This window comes from Myotis daubentonii, chromosome 3 (assembly GCF_963259705.1).
Source record: "Myotis daubentonii chromosome 3, mMyoDau2.1, whole genome shotgun sequence".
NCBI classification, from domain to species: Eukaryota; Metazoa; Chordata; class Mammalia; order Chiroptera; family Vespertilionidae; genus Myotis; species Myotis daubentonii.
Window position 1 is genome coordinate 175,539,320 of NC_081842.1, and position 23,918 is coordinate 175,563,237.

At 41.0% G+C, this 23,918-nt stretch overlaps 1 protein-coding gene and 1 long non-coding RNA gene across 5 annotated transcripts; one reads left to right on the top strand and one right to left on the bottom strand.

Moving 5' to 3' along the window:
* Positions 1–938: 938 nt before the first annotated feature.
* On the bottom strand, positions 939–14,283 carry USP1 (ubiquitin specific peptidase 1). 4 transcript variants are annotated; one of them, XM_059689330.1, is made up of 9 exons: positions 14,143–14,283; positions 11,572–11,813; positions 9,345–9,465; positions 8,394–8,498; positions 7,667–7,827; positions 5,334–6,019; positions 4,467–4,637; positions 3,206–3,407; positions 939–2,396 (listed from the first exon to the last, which is right to left on the bottom strand). In XM_059689330.1, the coding sequence occupies exons 2-9, from the start codon at positions 11,742–11,744 to the stop codon at positions 1,664–1,666; spliced, it is 2,352 nt and encodes a 783-aa protein (XP_059545313.1). In that variant the 5' UTR covers positions 11,745–11,813; positions 14,143–14,283; the 3' UTR covers positions 939–1,663. The 4 variants fall into 4 exon arrangements, with proteins under 4 accessions (XP_059545313.1, XP_059545312.1, XP_059545314.1 ...); XM_059689329.1 differs by having other exon boundaries at positions 3,206–3,422; XM_059689331.1 differs by lacking the exon at positions 8,394–8,498 and having other exon boundaries at positions 3,206–3,422.
* Positions 3,406–4,887, top strand: LOC132231001 (uncharacterized). Its single transcript, XR_009451965.1, has 2 exons — positions 3,406–3,696; positions 3,943–4,887. It is a non-coding gene; the product is annotated as an uncharacterized LOC132231001 (long non-coding RNA).
* Positions 14,284–23,918: the final 9,635 nt, after the last annotated feature.

The window sequence follows — 23,918 nt, forward strand, 5'->3', positions numbered from 1 at the left end:
ATTACTGATTATTTTCTGACTTAATTCAGAAGAGGCTTTCTCTTACCCTTAAGATATCAACACTTGGTAACTTACCATGAACTCCCAATTTTCTTTAAACTTTCTCATATCAGGAACCTATGCTAGTGGTTCTTAACCTTGGCTGCTCCTTAAGTATTGGAGGCCTAGAACTACTCCATCAGAAGCTTATGGGTAGTGTTCAGGGCTGTTTCTTTTTAAGAGTTCTGTTAGTGATTCCTATTTCATCAGAGAATGTTCATAGCTGTTTCTTAAACAGTTCCATTAGTGATTCTGAATGTAGATCGAGGTGAGAGCCATGATGTTTTATATCATACCATCTTATGGAAGAATTTAAGACATTATTTATCTATGTAACTAATTTATTAGTTGACAGGTACTCTTATTTGTTGAAATGGGGTAAAAGTGTTATTCCAATAGTGTATATTCTTTAGAATTATTTTTAAATACCAAAAATGTCTTTAAACAAGTCATAAGATAATTGACCACTTACCAGCTTAATATACTATATTTAAAATGAAAAAAAAAAAATTGAAAAAAAAATTGAACCAGGTTTTTGTGTGTGCCCAAAGCATCATCTTAAATTCTCCAGTTCTGGATTCCATAAAGTTGTATGTCTACTTTAAAGGACTACTAACAGTTTTTAAGTATAACAACTTAGATGGACTAATAAGTAAGCACAATTTGAATTATCCTACTTCCAAGTTTCTTCATTCCAACAGTCAAAAATATTAAGTATTAAAGATAATTGCCTGTTTACTCTCTTCTCTGAATGTGTGTAATGTATATATATGTGTATACATACACACACACATATATGTATATATACTAGTATACATACATTCTGTTCTTTAAGAGAATCCAGCTGTATTTATGGTAAAAATAAGCAAGTTAAAAAACAACACAAGCATTTGTATACATAGTTTCTAAGCATTTAAAATTTTATTGACCTTATTTTTTAAAAAAGTTAAACTTAAGGTCACACCTCTATACAGATCGTGCAGAATATGACTATGAAGAGATACAAATTAGTCCATGCCCAAAAAGATTTACTAAAGAATCATCTTCATAAATACATATAAAATTCTTGTGAAGATAAGACTGTCTAGGTTTTCTGAGACACTTTCAAAGCGACCCAAGGCACAAAATGTACACACCATTGTGAATACATACATATTCCAGACTTTGTGCCTCTAATACAGCCCATCAAAGATTTGGCTTCATGACTTATAAAACTAAATGTACTGAAATGATATTCTGCTTCTTAGCTGAAAAAACCACAGGACCTATAAACATGTAATTACTCCAAAATATGGAGATACAAATACAAGCACTTTATTTTAAAAAGCGAACACAAAAAAGGTGTAAATTCAAAAGTGTTTAAATGCTTCCACTTTGGATAATTCAATTAAGAACCTATACAAGTTTTTTCCCAGAGCTAATACATCACTAGTCTCTACTACGGAAAATGAATTCTAAAAATTAACATGGTTTTCAGTAATTCAAATTTCACTATACAAAAACCTAGAGACCAATAGTATCCAATAGTTTCAAAAGCTATTCTTTTTGATGTAATCAACGTTATCAATGTTTGTCTGGGTCTGTTTTTATATATATATATATACACATAAGGAAAATGTACACTCTATAGTTTCTTATAAAATAGCAAATAAGGAGTAGATGTAGGAGATGTAGAAGGGGAAAGAGAATTCAAAAAGTCCTTCTCTTCAGTAACTTTTACTTCAGAATCATCAAAAAGCAACCACTTCCCCTCATACTCCTTTAAGCTTTGCACTACATATGAAATTTTGTTCTCGAATCCACCAATGTTAATGCCTGTTTGGTCACTGGATTCCTTGTTCCTATCAGATTCATGCGTCCCATTAGTAATGCTAGTCTCAGAATTTCTATTTTCAGCAAATGCTGTACTGGTACCTTTGTCAGGATTAGCTACTTTGTTGTATAGCTCATAATCTGCTTTGCTCTTTTGTCCTCCAAGAAGTCCAATAGCTTCTACATTTTTTTTGTTCAAAACTTTACTTGGCTGTGTGTTTCCATTGACTCTAATTGACACTTCATCATCGTAATTTTCAGCCATACCCCTTGCTTCCTCCTCATTCAGTGGTTCTGGCTTACTCATTTCACACAACTGGTCAAGCACAAAATTTCCCTTATCTAGTTCTAAACTGTTAAGGTCTGTGACTTTAACAGAAGCAGTGTAGTGCCCACTACTAATTGTAATGCCACTATGCATCACAACTGCAAATAATCCATAGCTGTCATTGGTTGGCTTTGTACTCCATTCTTCTAGTGACAGTTTGAGAGGTGTCAGTAAAGGAGTGTTGATCTTGGAAAGTCCACCACCATAACAATCAAACCTTTGGAAGAAAAATAAAATAAGGTTTTCTGCTATTCCACTTTATATTTTTTATATACCCAATGTGAAACCAAGTAAGAGTCTGAATGAACCCTTAACATTTAGTGTTCCTATGAGTAAACACAAAATAATAAAAAAGACCCCAACTTATGTACTTAAAATATTTCCACAAAGAAAAATATTGAAAATACTAATTAATATTTAAGTGTTTCTGTGAAGGCTCAAGGCATCCCCCCACCCCCAATTTTGTGCAGTTAAGTAAATGAAAGGATCATATGTCATTCTTCTGGCACAAAATAAAGTATATGGAGAGTTACTGGGTAGCTCTCATACTAATTTAAAAAATTCATTGATATAAAAAGGAATAAAATCTACGACATGTATACATGTCAGAAAAGTCAGACTATTCAAAATGCAACTAATATTTTTATACTTTAATTGCTTTTAGATATTTAAATTTTCAACTATATAAGAATCAAATTGTCAGATTCATTTGATTTCCTGGCTTACCTTAAAACTAAATAATTTTGCCTTTTTTCTCCCCTTATAAAAACCTTACTGTATATAAAATTTGTTCTCTGCTTTCATCAATTCAACTATATTTGATAAGGAATGAAAAGGTGTGAAGAAATCAGAATATGTATTCACACTGATGCATTTTTACAGGGAAACTTAATAAGAGAACAAACTTTTCTAAGGCAATCTTTATAAATTACTTTGTTTCAGTAGTTTATATTATACTATTTTGAACAGAACTTCTCTTATATAGCAGCTCATTTTCTTCATATAGCTTTTATTTATAATACTCACTCCAAGCCACTAGCAGCAAAACACTTCAAATGAATGGTTATAACTTCAGGCATTTTGTCAAACAAAAGACTTCGTTCAGCTTCAGTATAATGATGGCAATTTTCACAGAAATATTTATCTTCTCCTACAATCCTCTCCACTGAAGCAAATTGTGAAATTGCCCACCTCAGGGTCTTCATTTCTGTTTTTGGCTCTGGAGAAACTACATAAGAGAATCCTTTCACTCACAAATGAAAAATCTGTCCAACATTTAAAAATTAAACCACTAAGTTCTATGTTCAAAATTAGCATGCAATTTCAACTTACTAATCCTTCCAGTAATAAAGACAATAACTAGTTTCAGAAACTCTATCATAAAGTTCTCCCTCAACTGTGCACGTCCTTTAAATATTTGTATTTGATCAGCATTTGCTAGAGACAGAAAGAATATGACAGAAAAACCTAGTCTCTGACTCATTATAAGACAGACTTTAGTTTATATTTAACATATTGTATGCGGGAAACGTATTTATACGTTTTACTTATACGTTTTACGTTGACTGGTAGTAGAGCGCGGGACACGTATTAATACGTTTTTTATAGACTAGTGGTAGAATGCGGGTAACATATAAATACATAAACTAAAGTTATCGTAATTTTACTGAACGTTGCCATTTGCGCAAAAAATTAGCAAAAATGGCCCGTGCCACCTTTTAGTGCGCGATAAAAACTACCCGCAAACTATGTGTTAACTAGAGGCCTGATGCACGAAATTTATGCAAGGGGCTCAGCCCTCACAGTTGCAGCCCCAGCTTCCTCCAGAAGGTTGTCCGAAAGGACGACCAGCTGTCTGGTCTAATTAGCATATTATGCTTTTATTATTATAGAAGGTAGCCAATTTCCAATATCTGAGCAAGTAAATCAGTCTCATGATCATTTCTTGTTACATTTCCACGCTTTTTGTGGTTTATACTAGACAAAACAATGGCTCAAATATTGTGTTAAAAATATCCTCGGTAGCTCTGAGAAATTCAGGTACCCAAATGTTAACTTACGAAAGCATTTCATTTTCTCATTATACTCTACACATCAAAATAAAGATTCCACAATTTTCCAAATGCTAACTATTGACAAGTGAAGCTATATATGCAGAAAGATTTTATTATACAAAAGACACTAAAAAATAACTGCTCAATAATTATGCAAGCTATTTACTAGACTGCTTATTGAAGAAGACTGTAATTATTTCATGGTCCTTACAAATACTCCAGTTTTTGCTTACTTTCAGAACTCTCCTCTACTTTAGAAAGCTCATCTTCTTGTACTGGCACACTGATGTCTTGAAAATCTTCTCTTCTTTCTGTTAAACTTTCACATTCTAAACAACGAGTTCTTAATACCAGCTGACCTTGAAATAACTTCTCTACAAGCTCAAAACCAATTTGCTCTGTGCCTAAAACAAAAACAGGAAAATATAAGTCTGTATATATTAGTTTTTCAGCATAGCCCAAGTAACCAATATTCATTTAAAGCATATGTGAATAAAAGGCTGATTTTCAAATCTCAACCTGCTTATTAGCATTAAAAGGTGCCTTATTCATGAAATGTAAATTCTATAAAGGTAGTTTAGAATACGAATTACTGTTCTCTAAATAAAGGAAGTCACAACTGTGTCTTCATAATTCCCACCCCCTAGAGAATAACTCTAAAATAAAGATGACACTTGGTAAAACCATAACCACATCAATACTGGTTTCCCTGAGAGCTGTAGATCTGGAAGAAGGTAGGCAGAAATCCAGTCCAAGCATGATGCATCTACTTAGTTCTCTACTTTAAAACTGAATTACACTAAATACAATACCTTTCATGTATTTGTCAAATATTACTTATATAAAGGGGTAAAGTATACTCTTCCCGTTAAAATTTATTGAACTCCCTTATTTTATAATCCATAAATGAACATTACCTTAAGATTGAGATTTATACACACACGAAACATAGCAGTGCTTAAAACACCACAGTACAAAGTATTAAATTTTTTTTAAACAAAACGTCAGCCAGATTTATATTGTACATATATCTAAGAGAATAATTCCAATTCTGCAACTATTAACCTGCCTATCAATGTCAAAGAATAAATTATACTGACCTTTGTTTATGGGCTTAACTTCATTACCATTAATGGACTTAACATTATTTCCTGGAGATTCAAGTCCACAGCCATTAATTGTGTTATCATTTTCACACTTCCCAGGGTCCTCTTCAAGATCATATTCATTTTCTTTAGATTGTCCTTTGGATCCTTGGTTTATTTTCCCCAAACTACAGAATTTAGAAAGGATGCTGGGTTGCTTAGTTGCAGACTTTAACCAACTTATTTTAACTTTTGATTTCTTCTGTGATGGTCTTGCACTCTCATTTTCAGGAATGTGCTTAGTGACTATTTTAGGAGGAATCTCTAATATATCACCTGTAGCTTTTCTTTTTGATCTGGTTTGTCTCTGGTTCTCTTCCAATGACTGGTGTTCCTTGGATACCTTAACTTTTTTCTTCATGTTACCAAATTCAGTGTCACTTTTTCTCTTCCCATTTCCTTTCGGGAGTTTTTCTTTATAGTCTTCAGCATGCCCCATATTGTCCATCTCTGTGCAATTAACCCCATTAATTGCCTCTCTCTGATTAGGTTTTTCTTCTACCTTGTTAGATAATTCTGCCACATTTTTTACTTCTTCTTTTTTTAGGAGTTGGCATGTTTCTTGAATGTTTCCCAAAATACACTGTAATACTTCCTGTGCATCATGCTGTAGATATCCTTCATACATAGGGTTGAGTTCCCTATTAAAAAAACATATATATTTCCCATTTCATATATTATGCTTATAAAGAATACAAGTAAGAAAACTTTCCTATATAGAAACTAGAGGCCCGATGCACGGAATTCCTGCACTGGGGGGGGGGGGGGGGGTCCCTCAGCCCAGCCTGCGCCCTCTCGTAGTCTGGGAGCCCTTGCTCCTTATCGCCCTCTTGCTCCCTGCTCCTTAGCGCTGCCACGGAGGTTGGAGAGGCTCCTGCTCGCCAGCCGTGAGCCCAGCTTCTGGCTGAGCGATGCTCCCTCTATGGGAGCGCAATGACCACCACGGGGCAGCTCCTGCATTGAGCGTCTGCCCCCTGGTGGTCAGTGTGCATCATAACGACCGGTCATTCTGCCATTTAGTTGATTTGCATATTAGCCTTTTATTATATAGGATTTAATATTTATAGGGATATCATAGCTTTATTTTTTTCATTTTTATTATTTTTTTAAAAATTCCTCACCCAAGAATATGCTTTCACTGAGTTTTAGAGCAAGGAAGGGGGAGAGAGCAAGAGAACGTTCATGTGAGAGAGAAACATGAATCAGTTGCCTCTCATATGCATCCCAACTGGGAATCAAACCTGTAACCTTTTGATGTATGGAATGACTCTCCAATCAAATGATCCACCCAGCCAGGGCCATAACTTTATTTTTTAAATCTAAAAGCATTCATTCAGCTACAAATGTGAAACTTTCAAACTAATTCTTAGCCCTAGCTGGTTTGGCTCAGTTGATAGAGCATCGGCCTATGGACTGAAGGGTCCCGGGTTCGATTCTGGTCAAGGGCACATACTTGGATTGTGGGCTCTATCCCCCGTAGGGTGGTGTGCAGGAGGCAGCCAATCAGTGATTCTCTCTCATCATTGATGTTTCTATCTCTCTTCCTTCCTCTCTAAAGTCAATACAAATACATTTTTTTTAAATAATAAACATATTTTTTAAAAATTGCTCTTAGTCATTATGCTACACTGCCTGTTAAACATGTAGCAATGTATTACATCTAGGTCTATTCCTAAACCAAATGAATAGATAATTTTTTAAAAGGCTTAACCTATAACATTTTAAATAAAGCTCTTTTATATATGGGATAAAGTTTTATTTTTAAAGACAATACTACAAAGAGATCTAATCCAGTTAAAAGCTCTCTTCTAAGTACACACAACAACAAAAAATACTTGGAATTTATATTTCGTATGCATATTCTGAATACAAACCTACAATTCATAATCTGAAATCTTTTAAGACAAAATATGTTTGGGTATTCAGAACTTTTCAGATTAAAAAAGACAGTATGACACATAAGTAAAATATATATCACCAACATGGTAAGGGACACTATCCTCTAAGCAAACACATTACTATTTCTATTTTTAAAAATGTATGGATCTTCGTATTACAGGTAAATATGAATAAAGACTATAAACTCATATACATTTGGGTTTAATGAGTTTAATACCAAACTTATTAAAAGTTTTCCAATTTTTGGAGTCTCTGGGATAATAAGGACTATAAATATGTAGTTTCTATTTTCTTTGCCCTTTATTACACCCCCATTTGTTCATGTATCACTCTCCTCCAAGGAAAGCAGTAACTAAATTAGACTCCTAAAATTATATTATAGGCTATACCTGAGTGTGTTAAGTAATCGTCTTGGCTGAGTAGCAAGTTCATCAGTGTATTTTTCTGGATTTAAAAGAAAACTAGCCTGAAGCTGTTCAACTGAAATGATTAAGGACTGTAAACTGCATATCAGTTCATAACTTGCCAAAGAATCTTCTTTACAATTTCCCTGTCAAGAAAGAAACAAACAAATCAGTATTATTTATGAACAAATTAAGTACCTTCCCCCTTGTCTTTGTCTCACTAGACAAAACTAGTTTTTCTAAATTTAATTTCATCATAGCAGTAATTTTATGGAGGTATACAAATAAACTTTTAAAATTTTAAGTTTTTTTTTATTATGTGGATAATGGTTTTCTAATTATGTAAGTCAACAGTTCCTTTAATTAAATTTTAAGAGTCAATTGGAAAAACAATGAGTGACAGGTGATACAAAGGTATGATAAATTGTGATGGTGGGTATACAAATGACAATGTTTATTGGTAAACAATAAATTAAAGGCCTGGAGAAGACTTAGTAAAAGGGAATAATCTAGCTAGCTACCCTACAAGAATGACAAATAATTGCCTTTCTGACTGTAAACTACTAAGAAATTTAATTCTAAGTTATAGTTTAACTGAGAAATAATCTTTGTCATCCCCCTCCCAAATCCTCTGTGCATCTAATTACTTTATTATGAAGCAAGTGAGTTTCCATTAATTCACTTTTTATATTTTGTTATTTTTATGTTTTACCTTCTCTTTTTGATTGGCTTCATCTTTAAGAGCTTCCTTCTTCCTTGAAATAATATTAAATAAGTGCTTCACTCCAGATTTAAAACCAGGACAAAAATATAATACCTATAAAAAGTGAAATTGTCTGAGTGTTTACTGAACAAACAACAATAGTATAGTGTTTAACATATTCAAAAATTATCATGCTTTTTTAAGTAGCACACTTTAAAATGTGCATAACTGAAAATTCTGAGATTATGATTTGTGTCAAAAAAATTGTTCTTGCCCTAGCCAGTTTGGCTCAGTGGAAGAGTGTCGGGCCTGCAGACTGAAGGGTCCCGGATTTGATTCTGGTCAAAGGCACATATCTCGGTTGTGGGCTCGATCCCTGGCCGACTGGGGCCCTGCAGGAGGCAGCCAATCCATGTGTCTCTCTCACATCAATGTTTCTACGTCTCTGTCTCTACCTCTCCCTTCCTCTCTCTCTAAAAACCAATGGAAAAACATCTTCAGGTGAGGATTAACAACAACAAATTTGTTCTCTATTTCATCATTGTAGCCCACTCTCTTCCTTCACTGGCAATAAAGCATTGAGCCTGAGCAGATAGTTTTAAGACTTATGGTTTTAAGAATACAACATAAAACAGACATGGTTCCAAGGGTTAAATACATATCACCATAGCACCAGGAATTGAGAGAAAAACTAAACATCTGGCATCTTTCTACTTAAGGTCTACTCAACTATGCTCTCCCAATTTTAATGCACCACTTTCTCTTACCCCAAGGAAGGGTATAACATACAACTTAGAATCATTATTCTTATTGTAGCCCATTCCAGTTTATTTACAATCAAAGGCAAAGGTAGTATGGACAATTAAAATACTCTAATAATCTGAAATTCTCAGAAGCATTAAATGTTATATCATTCTTTGCCTACTAAGGTTTTATTATATATCAAAATTGTCAACTTACCTGAAGTATACTATTAAGATAACAAGTATTGCCAAGATTATTTAGCCCCACAAATGGTAACAAGTTTTCTCTCTTCTCACAATTCATAGGTGAGGACTGTGCCGCAGGAACAACTTGATCACTATTAAGTATAGAGGGGAGATGAAAGATATAATGAAATAGTATCTTAAAGAAACAAAGCAGAAATATTACTTCCCCAGATTTAGTCTTTTCCCAAAAGTTATATGATCTGAAACCATATGGATTTTACTCAAATGACATTTTAAGAAAATATGCAGAAGTGAAAAATTTGCTGTACACCAGAATACAAATTTTACAAGCACTTTAAAATTATTACAATTAAGATACCTCAAAGTTAATTCCATCAAGAGGCTATTAATCCTATTTTCAAATCAGAAAATAGTAATTCGTAGTGATGTGTTAAGCCATCATGACACTTTTATCAAGTACTGCTGACTCTTGAACAATGCAGGGTGTGTGTTTAGGGGTGTGGGAGGTGGGTAGAAGCACTGACCTCCCCCCATGCATGGTTGGAAATTTCCCTATAGCTTTGACTCCCCCAAAACTTAACTATTCATAGCCTACCAGAAGCCTTACTGAAAACAAAAACAGTCAATCAACATATTTTGTACGTTACATGTATTATAAACTGTAGTCTTATAATAAAGCATCAGTTCTCAACCTGTGGGTCGCGACCCCTTTGGGGGTTGAAGGACCCTTTCACATAGCATATATATATATATATATATATATATATATATATATATATATATATATGCTATATATAATTACATATTGTTTTTGTGATTAATCACTATGCTTTAATTATGTTCAATTTGTAACAATGAAATTGGGGGTCACCACAACATGAGGAACTGTATTAAAGGGTCACGGCATTAGGAAGGTTGAGAACCACTGTAATAAACTAGAGAAAAGAAAAATGTTGAGAAAATACATTTACGGTATTTATTGAAAAACAGCCCGGTACACATGGACCCACATAATTTAAACCATGTTCAAGGATCAATTGCGGTTTAACTCTGAATAGAAACCTGGGAATAGCTTGACTATGACAATATTTGGGAGAGGCTTCACTAAGAAGTCAGATTCTATTAATAAAGAAGAGGAGCCCTAGCCAGGTCGGCCTGTGGACTGAAGGGTCCTGGGTTCAATTCCAGTCAAAGGCACATAACTGAGTTGCAGGCTCGATTCCCCATCTCCAGCATGTGTGGGAGGCAACCAATCAATGTATCTCTCTCACATCAATGTCTCTTTGTCTCCCTCCCTTCCACTCTCTCTAAAAATCAATGGAAAAATATCCTCAGGTGAGGATTAACAACCCCCCTCCCCCCCCCCAAAAAAATAAAAGAGGTAAAAGAGTCTATGAAGAGAATTACACATCTGTCCCTCACTTAAAATGAATTAAGTTTATAACTTTAACAAGCATTAGGTCATTATAGCATTTTTATTTTATAGCTATTACTCTGGCACCCCAAAGTATTTATAGGCATGAATGCTGATAAACAAAAGCTTCACACACAACCTCCTAAGCTGACTATTGGTTAATATTAGGAAATTACACATAAAACCAAATCTACTTTAGTCATACAGCAGAGTGCCTATCTGCTGAATAGAGAGCTGATGTAGACTCCAACTGGAACAACTATTGATGGAATAAAGTATTTCATTTTGTTCTGATCTCCTTTTAGTCACCAAAGGATTTTATCAAAAGCATTTGTTTTTAATTTTATTTAAAATAAATTTGCCATTGTACATCTCCAACAGGTTTGCTAATTCACATATCAGGTATGACTATAAGTAAAGTTTAAATATCTCAGGTAACTGTCAAGTACAGTATTCTTAAAAAAAAATCACCCATTTATTTACCCTTACACTAACCGTGTTGTACTACAAAACAAACACGTTTACATTAAAAGCAGTGTTCGTGGATAAATATTTCTGCCAGTTAGTCAAATTGGCTGAACACAATGTATATTGAGTTAACATGGAAGTGATCCCTGAAGGGAACCACCACTAGTTTTGCTGTTTCCACCATATACTGTTAGACTTGTCTCACAAATATGTGTGGGTGGTGGTGGTTGTTTTTTTGTTTGTTTTTGCCTCTATGGACTATCAGGTAGGAATGTCTGAAGATATTGACTTAATTTCACCAGTTTTTTGTTGATGTAGAATTTTAAAAGTACAGAAATATACTTACGATACCTACATTTCAGATCCTCTATAATCAGAAGAAACCTTTTCTTCATTTTCTTGAGAATCTGTGAAATCCAAGGCTCTCTTAGTTTCCTTTTTCTGAAAAAACTTCAAGGAAAGTCTGTTTTTCTTTGATGGACTACCTCTTGAAAGCCCATTATTTTCATTAGGTATGACACCAGGCATTTTTTCTTCAAATACCAAAGAGTTGACAAATACTGATTTATATACGGACGTTATAATCACCAATCATATCTGTGAATCACAAAAAGTTTTCAGTCAATAAACTGCACTCTGCTGCAGTCAATAAAATGAAATTTGAAAAATTTACTAAGGAATAATTACTAATTAGAACGTCATATTTGAAAACCTAATGCCTGGCAATAATAAGTGCTCAATGTTCTATTGCTTGCCATTTGTCCTAGCTTTCTTACCCAACAAAACTATCCGATAGCTCCACCGGTGCGGCTCAGTGACTGAGCATGGACCCACAGACCAGAAGGTCCTGGTTCCGGTCCTGGTCAGGCACATGCCCGGATTGTGGGTTCAGTCCCCAGTAGGGGCCGTGCAGGAGGCAGCCAATCATTGATTCTCTCTCATCATTTATGTTTCTATCTCTCTCTCCCTCTCCCTCCCTCTCTTGAAAATCAATAAAAACTTTTTTAAGAAGCGGAGAAATAATATTTTTTTAGCCTGCTATTAGAGTAAGGGTCACCTCACAAAAGACCTCATTTTAGTAGACCTACAGTAGATTAATAAGTAAAACCTTAATCTTTATTATTAATTCACTCTGAAAATATTGACTGAGCAACTACCATCTCTAATTTACAAAGTAGAGAATGGGAAACAGGGATGAATGGAAAATCAAAGGATGCTGGAATAAGTTTTCCTTCCAAGGTCTTTTCTACTTACTAATATGGACACATGAAATAAAGTCTCTAAAAAGTACCTTTAAAATGCAATTTGAATACAAGAAAAGGCAAAGACCTGGTGTTGTTATACCTAAAAACTAGAGTGAAAAGTAACAGAACAAATCAAAGTTGGGATAAGTGAGCAACTTCGTGTATATAACATTCTTATGCACTATGACTAGACGCAATATAGTACTAATTTTCCAAACATTTGTTAAAGTATACATTTTTTTAAAAAAATAATGCTTTATGTAGGGAAAAAAGAAAGGGTGATTTGTTTTGCCTTTTGCTATTTTTCTTCCCAGTTTTAAAGTAAAACTTTTAGGTTAAAAAATGGCACTACTGCGGTGAAAGCCTGAGGGCAGGGTGGGTGGGGACGCGAGGGGGAGGAGGAAGTCAATGGGGTTTGGAAAAGAGGACAACTGTAATACTTTCAACAATAAAGATTTTTTAAAAATAAATAAAAGCACTATTTGTGGTAGTTACTTTATATGTTAATCCTATTTTTCATTAGGATATCTGGAGGTGGGGGAGATTACCTAAGAGAAATTATTTAGAAACCAACAACTTTCCAGTATAGATACAGAGGAATCCCACGAACTAACAAAACTCACTCGAATTCCATCTTTCCCGAGCATTTCACTGGATGCTTCTGATGTGGGAATTCACACACTGAAATCGGCAGTGAGACCGCATTTCTGAGACTGAACTCAGGAATGTGGAAAGCTGACCCGCTCCCCACCCCTCCTCCACCGGAGGCTCCCGAAGAACCGCGCCGGAGTGACAGCCCGCCCGCGGGTGTCGGCCCTCCAGCGCCCGAGGTTTCTAATGAGCCGCAGACACGGCGGGGCTCTAAGAAAGGGAGGAACCGGGCTTCACAGAAAAGCTCATCACGCCGCTGAAATAACGATTACCAGTCAGTCCTGGCTCCCTCCAAGTCCTACTAAACACCTAACACTAACGAGAGTATAACATCTCTTGCTCTTGGCTTTCCTTAAAACGGGGGGTTGTTACGTAAAAAAATAAGTCTCTCTCGTAAGTCTCAACCAAATTTCATAGAAAACACAATGAATCGAGCATTAAATGTTCCTCAACAAATGACAGCGTTGACCACTCGGTCCCATTAGTTTTAAAAGTTCTTTCCTCTATCAAATGACGCGACTCAATTCCAATTTTTCAAGAAAAATGCAAAACCGTAACACCTCCGACCGAGGTTTAAGGCACGGGGCGCCCTAAACACTTACTTCTAAGGGAAATGAAGACACGCTGCGCGTAACCCCTAGTTACCCCAGGACCAGCAAGGGGCTCCCCTACGCCGCTCCGCTCCACGAGCGCGCACCCGGGGAAGGACGTGGAGACGGTGTGGCGGCCGGTGCCCGTCCCAGCACCCGGCACGGCAGGGGCCGGCCCGCGGCGGAACCACCGCTCCCGGCCCCCACGCCCGCGAGGACGGCCAATGTGCGCCCAGCCCGCACCTGCTCTCCCGAGTCCTGCCGCCGCAGGAGGGGGCGCCCCGCCCGGCGCCCACGGGGCAGCTCCGCCCCGGGCGCAGCACCACCACGGCCCTGGGGTCTCGCCCGCGCACCGACGCCGGCGTCCCAGGGCAGCCCCGCTCCGGAGCCGCACTTGCGTCGCGCCCGGCAACGGCCCCCCCCCCGCCAGGCCCTCCTTACCTGGTCATGGCCCCCAGCGAGGTCCGCGGCGGTGACGCCGGTCGGTCCAACCGGGACGAGTGTGGGTGCGACCGTGGAGACCTGGTCCCGAGCCCGCGGAGTCCCCCGACCCAAGAAAAAGCTGGACAGACCGCCCTCCCCGCGGGGGAGTGACCATTCGCTTTCAGGAGCGGGAGCCCGGGCCGCCGCTTGGTCCTGCCTCGCGCCGGCACCAACTACATCCCCGGAGCGGCGCCCGCCGCGCCTGCCCCGGGACGGGAAGGAGCGCAGAGAAGCAGTCCCGCTGGCGAAGTGCCTCAACCGCTAGGGTCGTCCCCACTCCACCACCGAGGGGAACTTGGCGCGTTTTCCTCCGTCTCAGGACCCCCGTGCTTTAGCCTCCGCCCGCGCCAGCGCTGCGATTGGAGGGTGGTGCCCTTCGAAAATGCCGGCTCTAGTCCCCTCGAGGCAGAGACGCGAAAGGCAGGAGCCGCCTCGCGACCGCCACTAGCCCCCTGGTACGCACGTGCGCAGGAATCAGCGGGAACGGTAGTTCCCCCCACACCGTAACGGGCTCTGCAGTTTCAAACAGCGCAGGCACCGGCGCGGGCAGCTCACGCGGGTCCTCGCGGAGGGCGCGCGCGAGGCGCCGGAGGCCGGGCTGGCGCGCTCGAGCCTCACACCTCCCCGCTCCCCCGCCCCCGCCCTGCTTTAACCATTGGTGCGCGAGTGGCCCCTGAAAGGCGTACGGGTCGGGAGACGGGACAGAGAGGAGGTGGGACGGGCTCCTTCGCGGAGATGGAGCCGCCAGGTGCTCAAATCCACCAATCCGTGAACACGCCCCGACCTGGCTCCCTCCGCCAGCCGCCGGTCGAAAGGAGCCAATCAGAAGTACCCAGACAAAGAGCCCCCTGGGTGGGCGGGGGAAGGAAGTCCAGCCAATACCAAGAAGAAAGGATTAACCAATGTCACTTCAATACATTCAATAAAAATAAAACTTAAAAAAAAAAAGGAGGGCTCCAGCCAATCACTGCCGGACATACAGAGTTTTTCAGGCGCTGCTCGCCTCCAACCGCTCTCATTGGCGCTCGAGGGCGCGCTTCGCTGCCGAGTGTTAGATTGTGCGGGGCGCTTTGTGGGTCCTCCCGGCCGCCGAGGGTGCGGCTTCCGGCGCAGGGCCCTCGCCGCAGGCCCCTCCCCCTTCCTCGCGTGCACGCTCGGGCGGGGTTTCCAGGGAAACTGGTTTCAGAAAATGGCTGCCCCGCTCGCTCTTCGCGGGGCGTTAGGGGCAGGTTCTCTTTGCCGTCGCAGCCCCGGCCCAGGCCGGTCCAGTAACAGCAAGGGCTGACGTGGATGAACCGTACATCCTCAGTAGGACACTGTAGCGGTCCTTCCTCAGTTCCCCTACTCTTTTCCGCCTGTTTACCCCTTCCCCTTCCCTGCGGGGCAAGGAAACAAAATAGCATTTTATGGCCAGGCTCTGGCGGCGGGAGCTGCGAAGGATGCCTGCGCGAGCCCCTGCGAAAGGGCGCGGACACGGCGAGGCCGGCCTCACCTGGGTTTTGCTTGCTTCTGTGTTTGCTGCTTTGTGAGCTGCAATTAAGCAGGATGAGTTCAGACCCAGTTCGCTTAAGCAGGGCTTGGCACTTACGGTGTGCCAGGCGTATATGTAGAGATAATTTTTTAAAATCCTCACCCGAAGATATGTTCCCATTGCTTTTTAGGGAGAGTGGGAGAAAGAGGGAAAGACAGAGAAACATCCACGTGAGAGAAACACAGATGGGTTGTCTACAGCAGGAGCCCTGACCAGAGCCCCCAGGGGAGGCACCTGCCGCCAAGACGCTGCCCTTGACCAGGATTGAACCCGGGACCCTTTGGTCCGCAGGCGGATGCTCTGTCCACTGAGCCAAACTGCCCAGGGCTGTGCCAGGCATGTTTCAAGGCGCTAGGCATGCGGTGTACATGCATTCCCTGCTCTGAAGGAGCCTGACATGGTGGGCGGGGCCTGAGTTAGGCTGAAATGATACTACGTGAATGACAGGGAAAGGAGAGGAAAGTGTGGTCTTAGGTAGGACAGTCTGGAAAGACCTCTTTGCGTTGATATTTGAGCAGAGAATGAAGATGGAGGGAGCCTTGGAGGAACCCAAGGGGAGGATGGTCCCGCAGAACAGCAAGTGCTTGGCGCCTGGGAAAGAAGCGGAGGCCAGGATGTGTAGAGCACAGGCAGCCTGGGTGAGGAGGTTGTGGTGTTGTAATGTACCCTGCGAATCACAGGAGGACGCCTCAAGAAGTCAAATTAAAGAGTCACATTTATTGCAATCCGGGACTATGAGGGGCCATTCCCCAAATCTCATAGTAACAAGATGGTCACAGCTCCAAGGTTATATAGGCAAAAAAGTCACGAAGGCATTGATTACATCCCAGGGTTTGGAATGAGGAACCTGGTTCGCAAAAAAAGCAGTTTACAGAAGCAGAAACAGCATGTTATCTAAATTACAGTTTTGGGTCTAGAGCCCTCTGACCTTGGGATAACTGTGCTGTCCTTCCCAGGTAAAGGAAAATGTGCTTTCTAAGACCAGCATGACCACAACCCATGGAATATTCACATTACACTCAATAAGGCATTTAATCGAATGGGATGATTTATATAATTCAGAAAATCAAAATAACCTGCCCATTGTTAAAGCAAATAGGTACGTAAGCCAAACAGCAGGGTTAGAGTTAAACTACAGTTTCTACCTGAGATGATTGCTACCATACTTCAGTGGGAAATAGGATTATTTGTGACATGGCGGGGCTCTGATTAAGCCGGGTAGAGACGGAAGCCATTGGATGGTTTTTCGATGGAGGGTGGAATGATTTGTAAAGTGGTGGATAGACAATTGACCTTAAAAAGTGCAAGCAGGAAGGTCAGCTAGGAGGCTATTTCAGTAGTTCAGGGACTAAAGCATGGTGGCTTGCAAAAAGCTGGTAGCAAAGAGACTGTAAGAATGGTTGGATTCAGAATATATTTTGAAGTAGAGCCACCAGGATCTGCTGATGAATTGTTTAAAAAAAAGCGGGGGGGGGGGGGGAGGAGGAAAAATTACAAGATTTTTTTTTTTTTTTTGAACCAAAGCAACTGGACCATGGTTGGTTATTGCTAAAATGAGGATCGTTGGAGATCTAGGGGGTTTGATGGGAGGGGCCATTCTTCTTAGACTTTAAGATTGAGATGTCTATTTTACATGCAAATAGAGATGTTGAACCAGCTGATACCAATTTTGGAGCTCAATGGATCAATTAGATCAGGGGATATAAATTTGGGAGGACCAAATGGTATTTTAAACCTTGAGTCTACAGAGAAATCACTTAGAATTATAATATTCATTCTAAAAAATCTGCAGGGGGTTGATTATCCTTGCCAAGCCAGGAGTCCTGAATCCAGATAACTTCCCCTTAATTTGCCTAGCTTAGCCATCCCCCCAAAAAATTTTAAAATGAAACTTATAAAGCTTTGAATCATTGAATTTATATATTTTTTAAAAACCACTGTGATCTCTAAACTTTCTAAAGAGAAGTTAATTCTGCTATCATGTGGTAAAATGGGCTCAAACATAGTGTTTTACTACACTTTCAAGGGATTTGAGAGAAGAAGCAACCCAACTCATTTTGAGGCCAGTATAATGGTGATGCCCAAAATAGATAAGGACAGAATTAGAAAATATAACAATGTCAGTCTTTTCAAAAAATATATTGTTGAAAGTATTACATATGTCTCCCCCCTCATTGTCCCCTTCTAGCCTGTCCCGCCCACCACTACCACCCCCGCCTTCACCACCCTATTGTCTGTGTCCATGGGTTATACATGCATACAAGGATGTTGATCTCTTCCCACCCCTCCACCCCCCACCTTTCCTCTGAGGTTCCACAGTCTGTTCTATGCTTCTATGTCTCTGGACCTATTTTGTTCATCAGTTTATTTTGTTCATTAGATTCCACATATGAGTGAAATCATGTGATTCTTATCTTTTTCTGACTGGTTTATTTCACTTAGAATAATACTCTCCATGTCCCTTCATGCTATCTCAAAGGGTAAGAGATCCTTCTTTTTTTATTGCTGCATAGTATCCCATGGTGTAAATGTACCACAGCTTTTCTATCCACTCGTCTACTGATGGGCACTTGGGCTGTTTCCAGATCTGAGTTACTGTAATAGGTCAGTCTTTAGTTTGACATTGTGTACCATGGACTGGCGTGTCTCTTTCTCTCATACTAGCAAAATCATTGCTACTTTCAAACTCTACTAGGATGGATAACCAATTCTGATTTCCTATTCTAATTTTCCCAATTCTAGTTTTTCTATCACCATTGAGATCCTGTTGTCTTATAGCCACTCTTCTTCCCATCAGGGTTCACAGAGAGAATAGAATCCATTCCACCTGGCCTAAGTATAAAGGGCATTGAATACTTGGGAGTGTTGATTAAATAAACTCTAAGTTTTGGTGTTAGGAAATGAGTCCCACCTTCTTCACAAAGCCAGGCCATCAAAAGAACAATGACTTTCCTATGATCAGGGAATGATGATTTCTGATTTATGTTGCTCCTGCAATTGCTTTGGAAACCACCACCATCAGAAAGCTGCTTGTGTTGCCAATGCTGTGCCCACTGTGATCTACACCAGCACAAGTAATGTACGTCCTAAATCCTGCCCGTCAGGGCCCACAGAACTAGTGGCTGGATGCCTAGACTTTGCTAATGACCCTTCAGAAGTACCAAACTTGCTTACCACAACAGCGGGAGCCCATGGATGCAGATCCAGCTTGGTGTATCTCTGGCACTATAATTCACCAAAAATTTAAAGGGTTTCTAATCCTTTTGCTTTCCGTCAGTTCTGTGTGGGAGAAATTACAGCTGCAGTTCTTGCCTAGATATCATTTTTAAGCCCAAAGACTATTTACTTATTTATTTAATCTTTATTGTTGAAAGTCCCAAACACTCATCTTTTCTGGCTTCTGCGTGCTGAGCAGCTACCTCACTCTTAATGACAGCTAACTTGGGGGCATCTGAAACAATGGGATTTAACAGATTGACAGCATTGTTAGCCCATATTGTCAACTCTATGGCTGAGTGGCAGGCATATTTCTTTCCAAGGCTTTTCACAGTTCACAGGCACTGTTTCTTTGATTTGGAGGTGGAGAAATAGTTGGTTGGTTTTTTTTATAATAATGCTGGTTGTTTTTTTTTTTTTAACATTTTTATTGATTTTAGAGAGGAAGGGAGAGGGATAGTGAGAGATAGAAACATCAATGATGAGAGAGAATCATCGATCAGCTGCCTCCTGCACGCCCCCTACTGGGGATCGAGCCCGCAACCCAGGCATGTGCCCTTGGCTGGAATCGAACCTGGGACCCTTTAGTCCGCAGGCCGACGCTCTATCCACTGAGCCAAACCGGCCAGGGCGAAATAGTTGGTTTTGATCAGCCCTTTAAGACTCCAAATTCTGGGACTCTTTTTTTTCTTTTTAAAAAATATGTTTTTTAAAGCTCAATTTTATATTTATTGTTGAAAGTATTATAGATGTCCCTCCTTCCCCCCCTCCCCACCCCTCATTGACCCCTTCCACTCTGCTCTGCTCCCACATCCTACCCAGGCCTTCACTGCACTATCATCTGTGTCCATGGGTTAAGCATATTTGCATACAAGTTCTTTGGTTTATTGATTTTTTAGAGGAGGGGGGAAGAGCGGGAGAGGAAGAAACATCAGTGAGAGAGAAACATTGATCAGCTGCCTCCTGCTTGCCCCCTACTGTCACCCAGGCATGTGCCCTGACTGGGAATCCTCTTGGTGCATGGGATAACACTCAATCAACTGAGCCATACTGGCCAGCCTGAGACTCTTAACCCACTTAGTTATAGACAGAGTACCCCCCTTAGCAAAGCTGTATTCCTTCCCATATCTACTTGCAGGTCAGCTAGTGCTGGCCTAATTTCTCATAGAACTTTGCTAAAAGTGGCAAGAAAAAGCCAGTAAATACCAAGTTTATAAATCTTTCCAATTATCTCCCTTCATGCCACAAATATCTTGCAACTGGACATCAAAGGTCACCAGTTTTTCATCTGGCAATATCTGAGTCTGCCCAAATGCTTCCACTAAGCCAACATGACATTTCTTTTAAGGTTATTCTATGTGCATTGTGAATCTATAGTCTTCTGGCCACTAGACCTATAATAGGGTTAAGTCATAGTATTACCTACCTACTTGGGAGGTGCTGTGCCTGATAATGGAGGTAAAAGACTATTCCCAAAAAAAAGATGCAAGACCTATTAGGGGCAGAGATAGAATATTGTGGACTAGCTATTAGTTATAAGAAATAACATAATAATAATCATGCTTTGTTAACTGTGATTGTTTTGTTCTGATTAAAGAAAGCACATTCTAACATGGCTGGGAGTTATTCGCCCCTGGGCCCTGGGAGTCAACCTTAGAATGCGGTCCATCCCCATTCAAGAATTGTCTGTTATCATGGAATGATTAATAACCTTGTTACCCAAACAATGGAGACCTGCCCCAGCCCGCAGCCTCCCCCCCATCCCCCCCCCCCCCCCCAGCCAACCTTGACTACTTCCCCACGCCTGTGATTCCAGCTTCCCCATGTAATCTTTGTCCTGCCCAATATAAGCAGCTGGCTTATGGGGGACTACAGAGCAGATTTTTGTGGATGACCTGCTGCTCTCCCATACTGCCAGCATTATTGGAATAAATGCTCATATATAATTCAACCCTGTTTCTACTTAATTGACTCAAGTGACAGGCAGCCCAGACTCACTGGTTGTCTGGTTTCAGACCTACCATTGTACACCACCAAGAGCCTGGGGTACGCATGACTTTAAGCAAGTCCCAGCTGAAGGTAGCAGAGACCTCTTAGAACTTGGCCACTGAGAGCAATGGGGATTACAAGGCCCCAAAACAATAGAGGCCAGGGGGCAGTGCTCAAATACCAGAAGCGAGAAAGTTACAATGACGATAATGTAGACCTGACCCACACAGTTATGGAAATGGTTCATGGAACTTCCTGGTGTAAGTTAAAGAAAGACAGGCTCAGTATGTGAACTTGGTGTTCCTAGGGGCAAAATAGGCAACCAACACAGGTCTTATGAGTTTGTATCAGAAGAAAAAATCAAGAACAGATGACCAGGAGGCTAAGGTCTATCACCCAATACAGTCACAATTTCTTAACCATTTTCCGTGCCTACCCCAGTGTATAGCCCTGGAACCCATTGACTGAAGAGGTCTCCAAGAAGGAAGAACCTTGCTACACTTCAAGTATAAATGGTAACCATTTCCCTAGCCCATCCCCAAAGTACAGGGTTGGGCAAAAGTAGATTTACAGTTGATCCTATGAAAAATAATACAATAATCCTATATAATAAAAGGGTAATATGCAAATTGACCCTAACAGCAGAATGACTGGGAATGACTGGTCACTATGACACTCACTGACCACCAGCGGGCAGACACTCAATGCAGGACTGCCCCCTGGTGGTCAGTGCGCTCCCACAGGGGGAGCTCTGCTCAGCCACAAGCCAGGCTGACAGCTGCCAGCACAGCGGTGGTAGCGGGAGCCTCTACCACCTCCTCAGCAGTGCTAAGGATGTCCGACTACAGCTTAGGCCTGCTCCCCGCTGGCAAGTGGACATTCCCCGAGGGCTCCTGGGCTGCCAGAGGGATGTCTGACTGCCAGCTTAGGTCCAATCCCCTGGGGAGTGGGCCTAAGCCAGCAGGTGGACATCCCCTGAGGGGTCCCAGACTGCAAGAGAACACAGGCCGGACTGAGGGATTCCCCCCCCAAGTGCACAAATTTTTGTGCACTGGGCCTCTAGTTAATAAATAATAGCATAAGAATAAACTCTGTGTTTCATGTACTCATAACGGTAAACCTAGTTTTGCCCCATCCTGGATATTTGGTCACTTACTTGGGTGATTGTACCTTGGGGAAATGGGAATACCCAGACATTCAAGGACTGTTAGACATAGCATCTGAATTGATACCTGGAGACCATAAGTATCGTCATGGCCCTCTGTTAGACTGGAGGCATAAAAAGACCAGTTAATGAGTGGGGTCAAGGCCAGGTCCAGCTCAGTGTACGTCCATTGGGTCTGTGGCCCACATAGTGGTCATTTCCCCAGTCCCTAAATGTATAATCGGAATGACCCACTTGGCAACTGGTACAAAAACATTGGGAAGTTTGTGGAGTAAGAGCTATCGTGGAGAAGGCCAAGTGGAAGCCTCTGAAATTGCATACTCTGCCCAGCCAAACATGGCAAAGGAAATCAAAATAATGTTGTTTCTCAGGAGATGAAATCAGAGCCACTCTTATGAATTTAATGATACAGAGGTGCTGATTCCTAGCATATTTCCATTTAACTGACCATGTGTCCCTGCAAAAAATAGATGGACCCTGAAAGATGACAGTAGATTATGGCAAGCTCACCAATTAGTGGGCCTGATGCCAGGTGCTGTGCCAGATATATTTGTAGAACAGATTAATACAGCCTCGGGTGTTTAGTACACATCATTGATCTAGTGAATGCATTCTTTTTTTTTTCATGTTTATGATATTTATTCTTCTTCTGATCAGTAGGCTGAATGCATTCTTTTCCAATCCAATTGTAAGAAAGGATCAGGAACAGTTAGCATTCCCATGAAACAGACAAAAGTACACTTTGACAGTTTGACCCAGGCCTATGTTAACATTCCTGCCACCTGTCCCAAAGTAGCTTGAATAGATCTAGACCTTTTGGACAGCTTGTAGAACAAGCATGTCAAACTCAAAGGCTAACACAGGCCAAATAAACAAGGTTAAGTTTATGTGAGTCACAAAAAAAGAAAAGCTTCAATTTTCATAAAAATGTAGGTTTATTTCGATGGAGACATGCTAAATACAAAGTGCTGAAATAAATGAGTAATCATTAACAAAATAATAGAACATTTTAATAAAAATTAATATTTTTTCTTGAACATTAACTTACCAGACACTGAATAACTGCACAAATTAATAAGCGTAACACAAATAAACCTATTTTTCTAGTTCTCTGAAAGTGAAATATTTCCTGTTGCACACACCAAACAAGTCAGTCCAAGACTAATGACGTGGCAATCAGCTGCTAAAATATTCGCTGCTAGTATTAGTGGAGAGAAATGGTGCGCCTGCATGTAAAGCACATAAGGGAAATGAATGCAACACGATTATAGTAATCAGTCATTAGCGAACGTTGTAGTTCACTATTAATAATTACACATAACAGGATAGTGTAAAAATTAAGTTAGGAAATTTTTATTAAAACACTAGAGGCCCGGTGCACAAAAATTTGTGCACTCGGGGTTGGGAGAGGAGGTCCCTCAGCCTGGCCTGTGCCCTCTCCCAGTCTGGGACCCCTCGGGAGATAACGCCCTGCTGGCTTAAGCCTGCTCCCGGGTGGCAGAGGGCAGGCCCAATCCCTAGGTGCAGCCCCTGGTCGGGCTCAGAGCAGGGCCAATTGGGGAGTTGGGGCACCGCCCCCTGTCATGCACAGAGCAGGGCGGATTGGGAGGTTGCGATGCCACCCTCAGTCACGCTCAGGGTAGGGCCGATTGGGGGGTTGGGGCACCGCCCGCTGTCACACTCAAGGCAGGGTCCATAGGGAGGTTGCAGCGCCACTCCTGTCATGCACAGAGCAGGGCCCATCAGGGGGGTTGGGGCTCTGTACCCTGTCACACACAGAGCAGGGCCGATCAGAGGGTTGGGGCTCTGCACCCTGTCACACTGATCCCGGTG

What these genes read in the sequence shown, in the direction of transcription:
- USP1 (XM_059689329.1), bottom strand. Translation starts at nt 11,744, where the DNA reads ATGCCTGGTGTCATACCTAATGAAAATAATGGGCTTTCAAGAGGTAGT. An exon ending in AGTAGAGGAGAGTTCTGAAA is followed by an intron (nt 3,423 to 4,466) that starts GTAAGCAAAAAC and finishes TGTGAGTGAAAG; the next exon opens with GATTCTCTTATGTAGTTTCT. An exon ending in TTTGCTGCTAGTGGCTTGGA is followed by an intron (nt 2,397 to 3,205) that starts GTGAGTATTATA and finishes TTTCTTCCAAAG; the next exon opens with GTTTGATTGTTATGGTGGTG.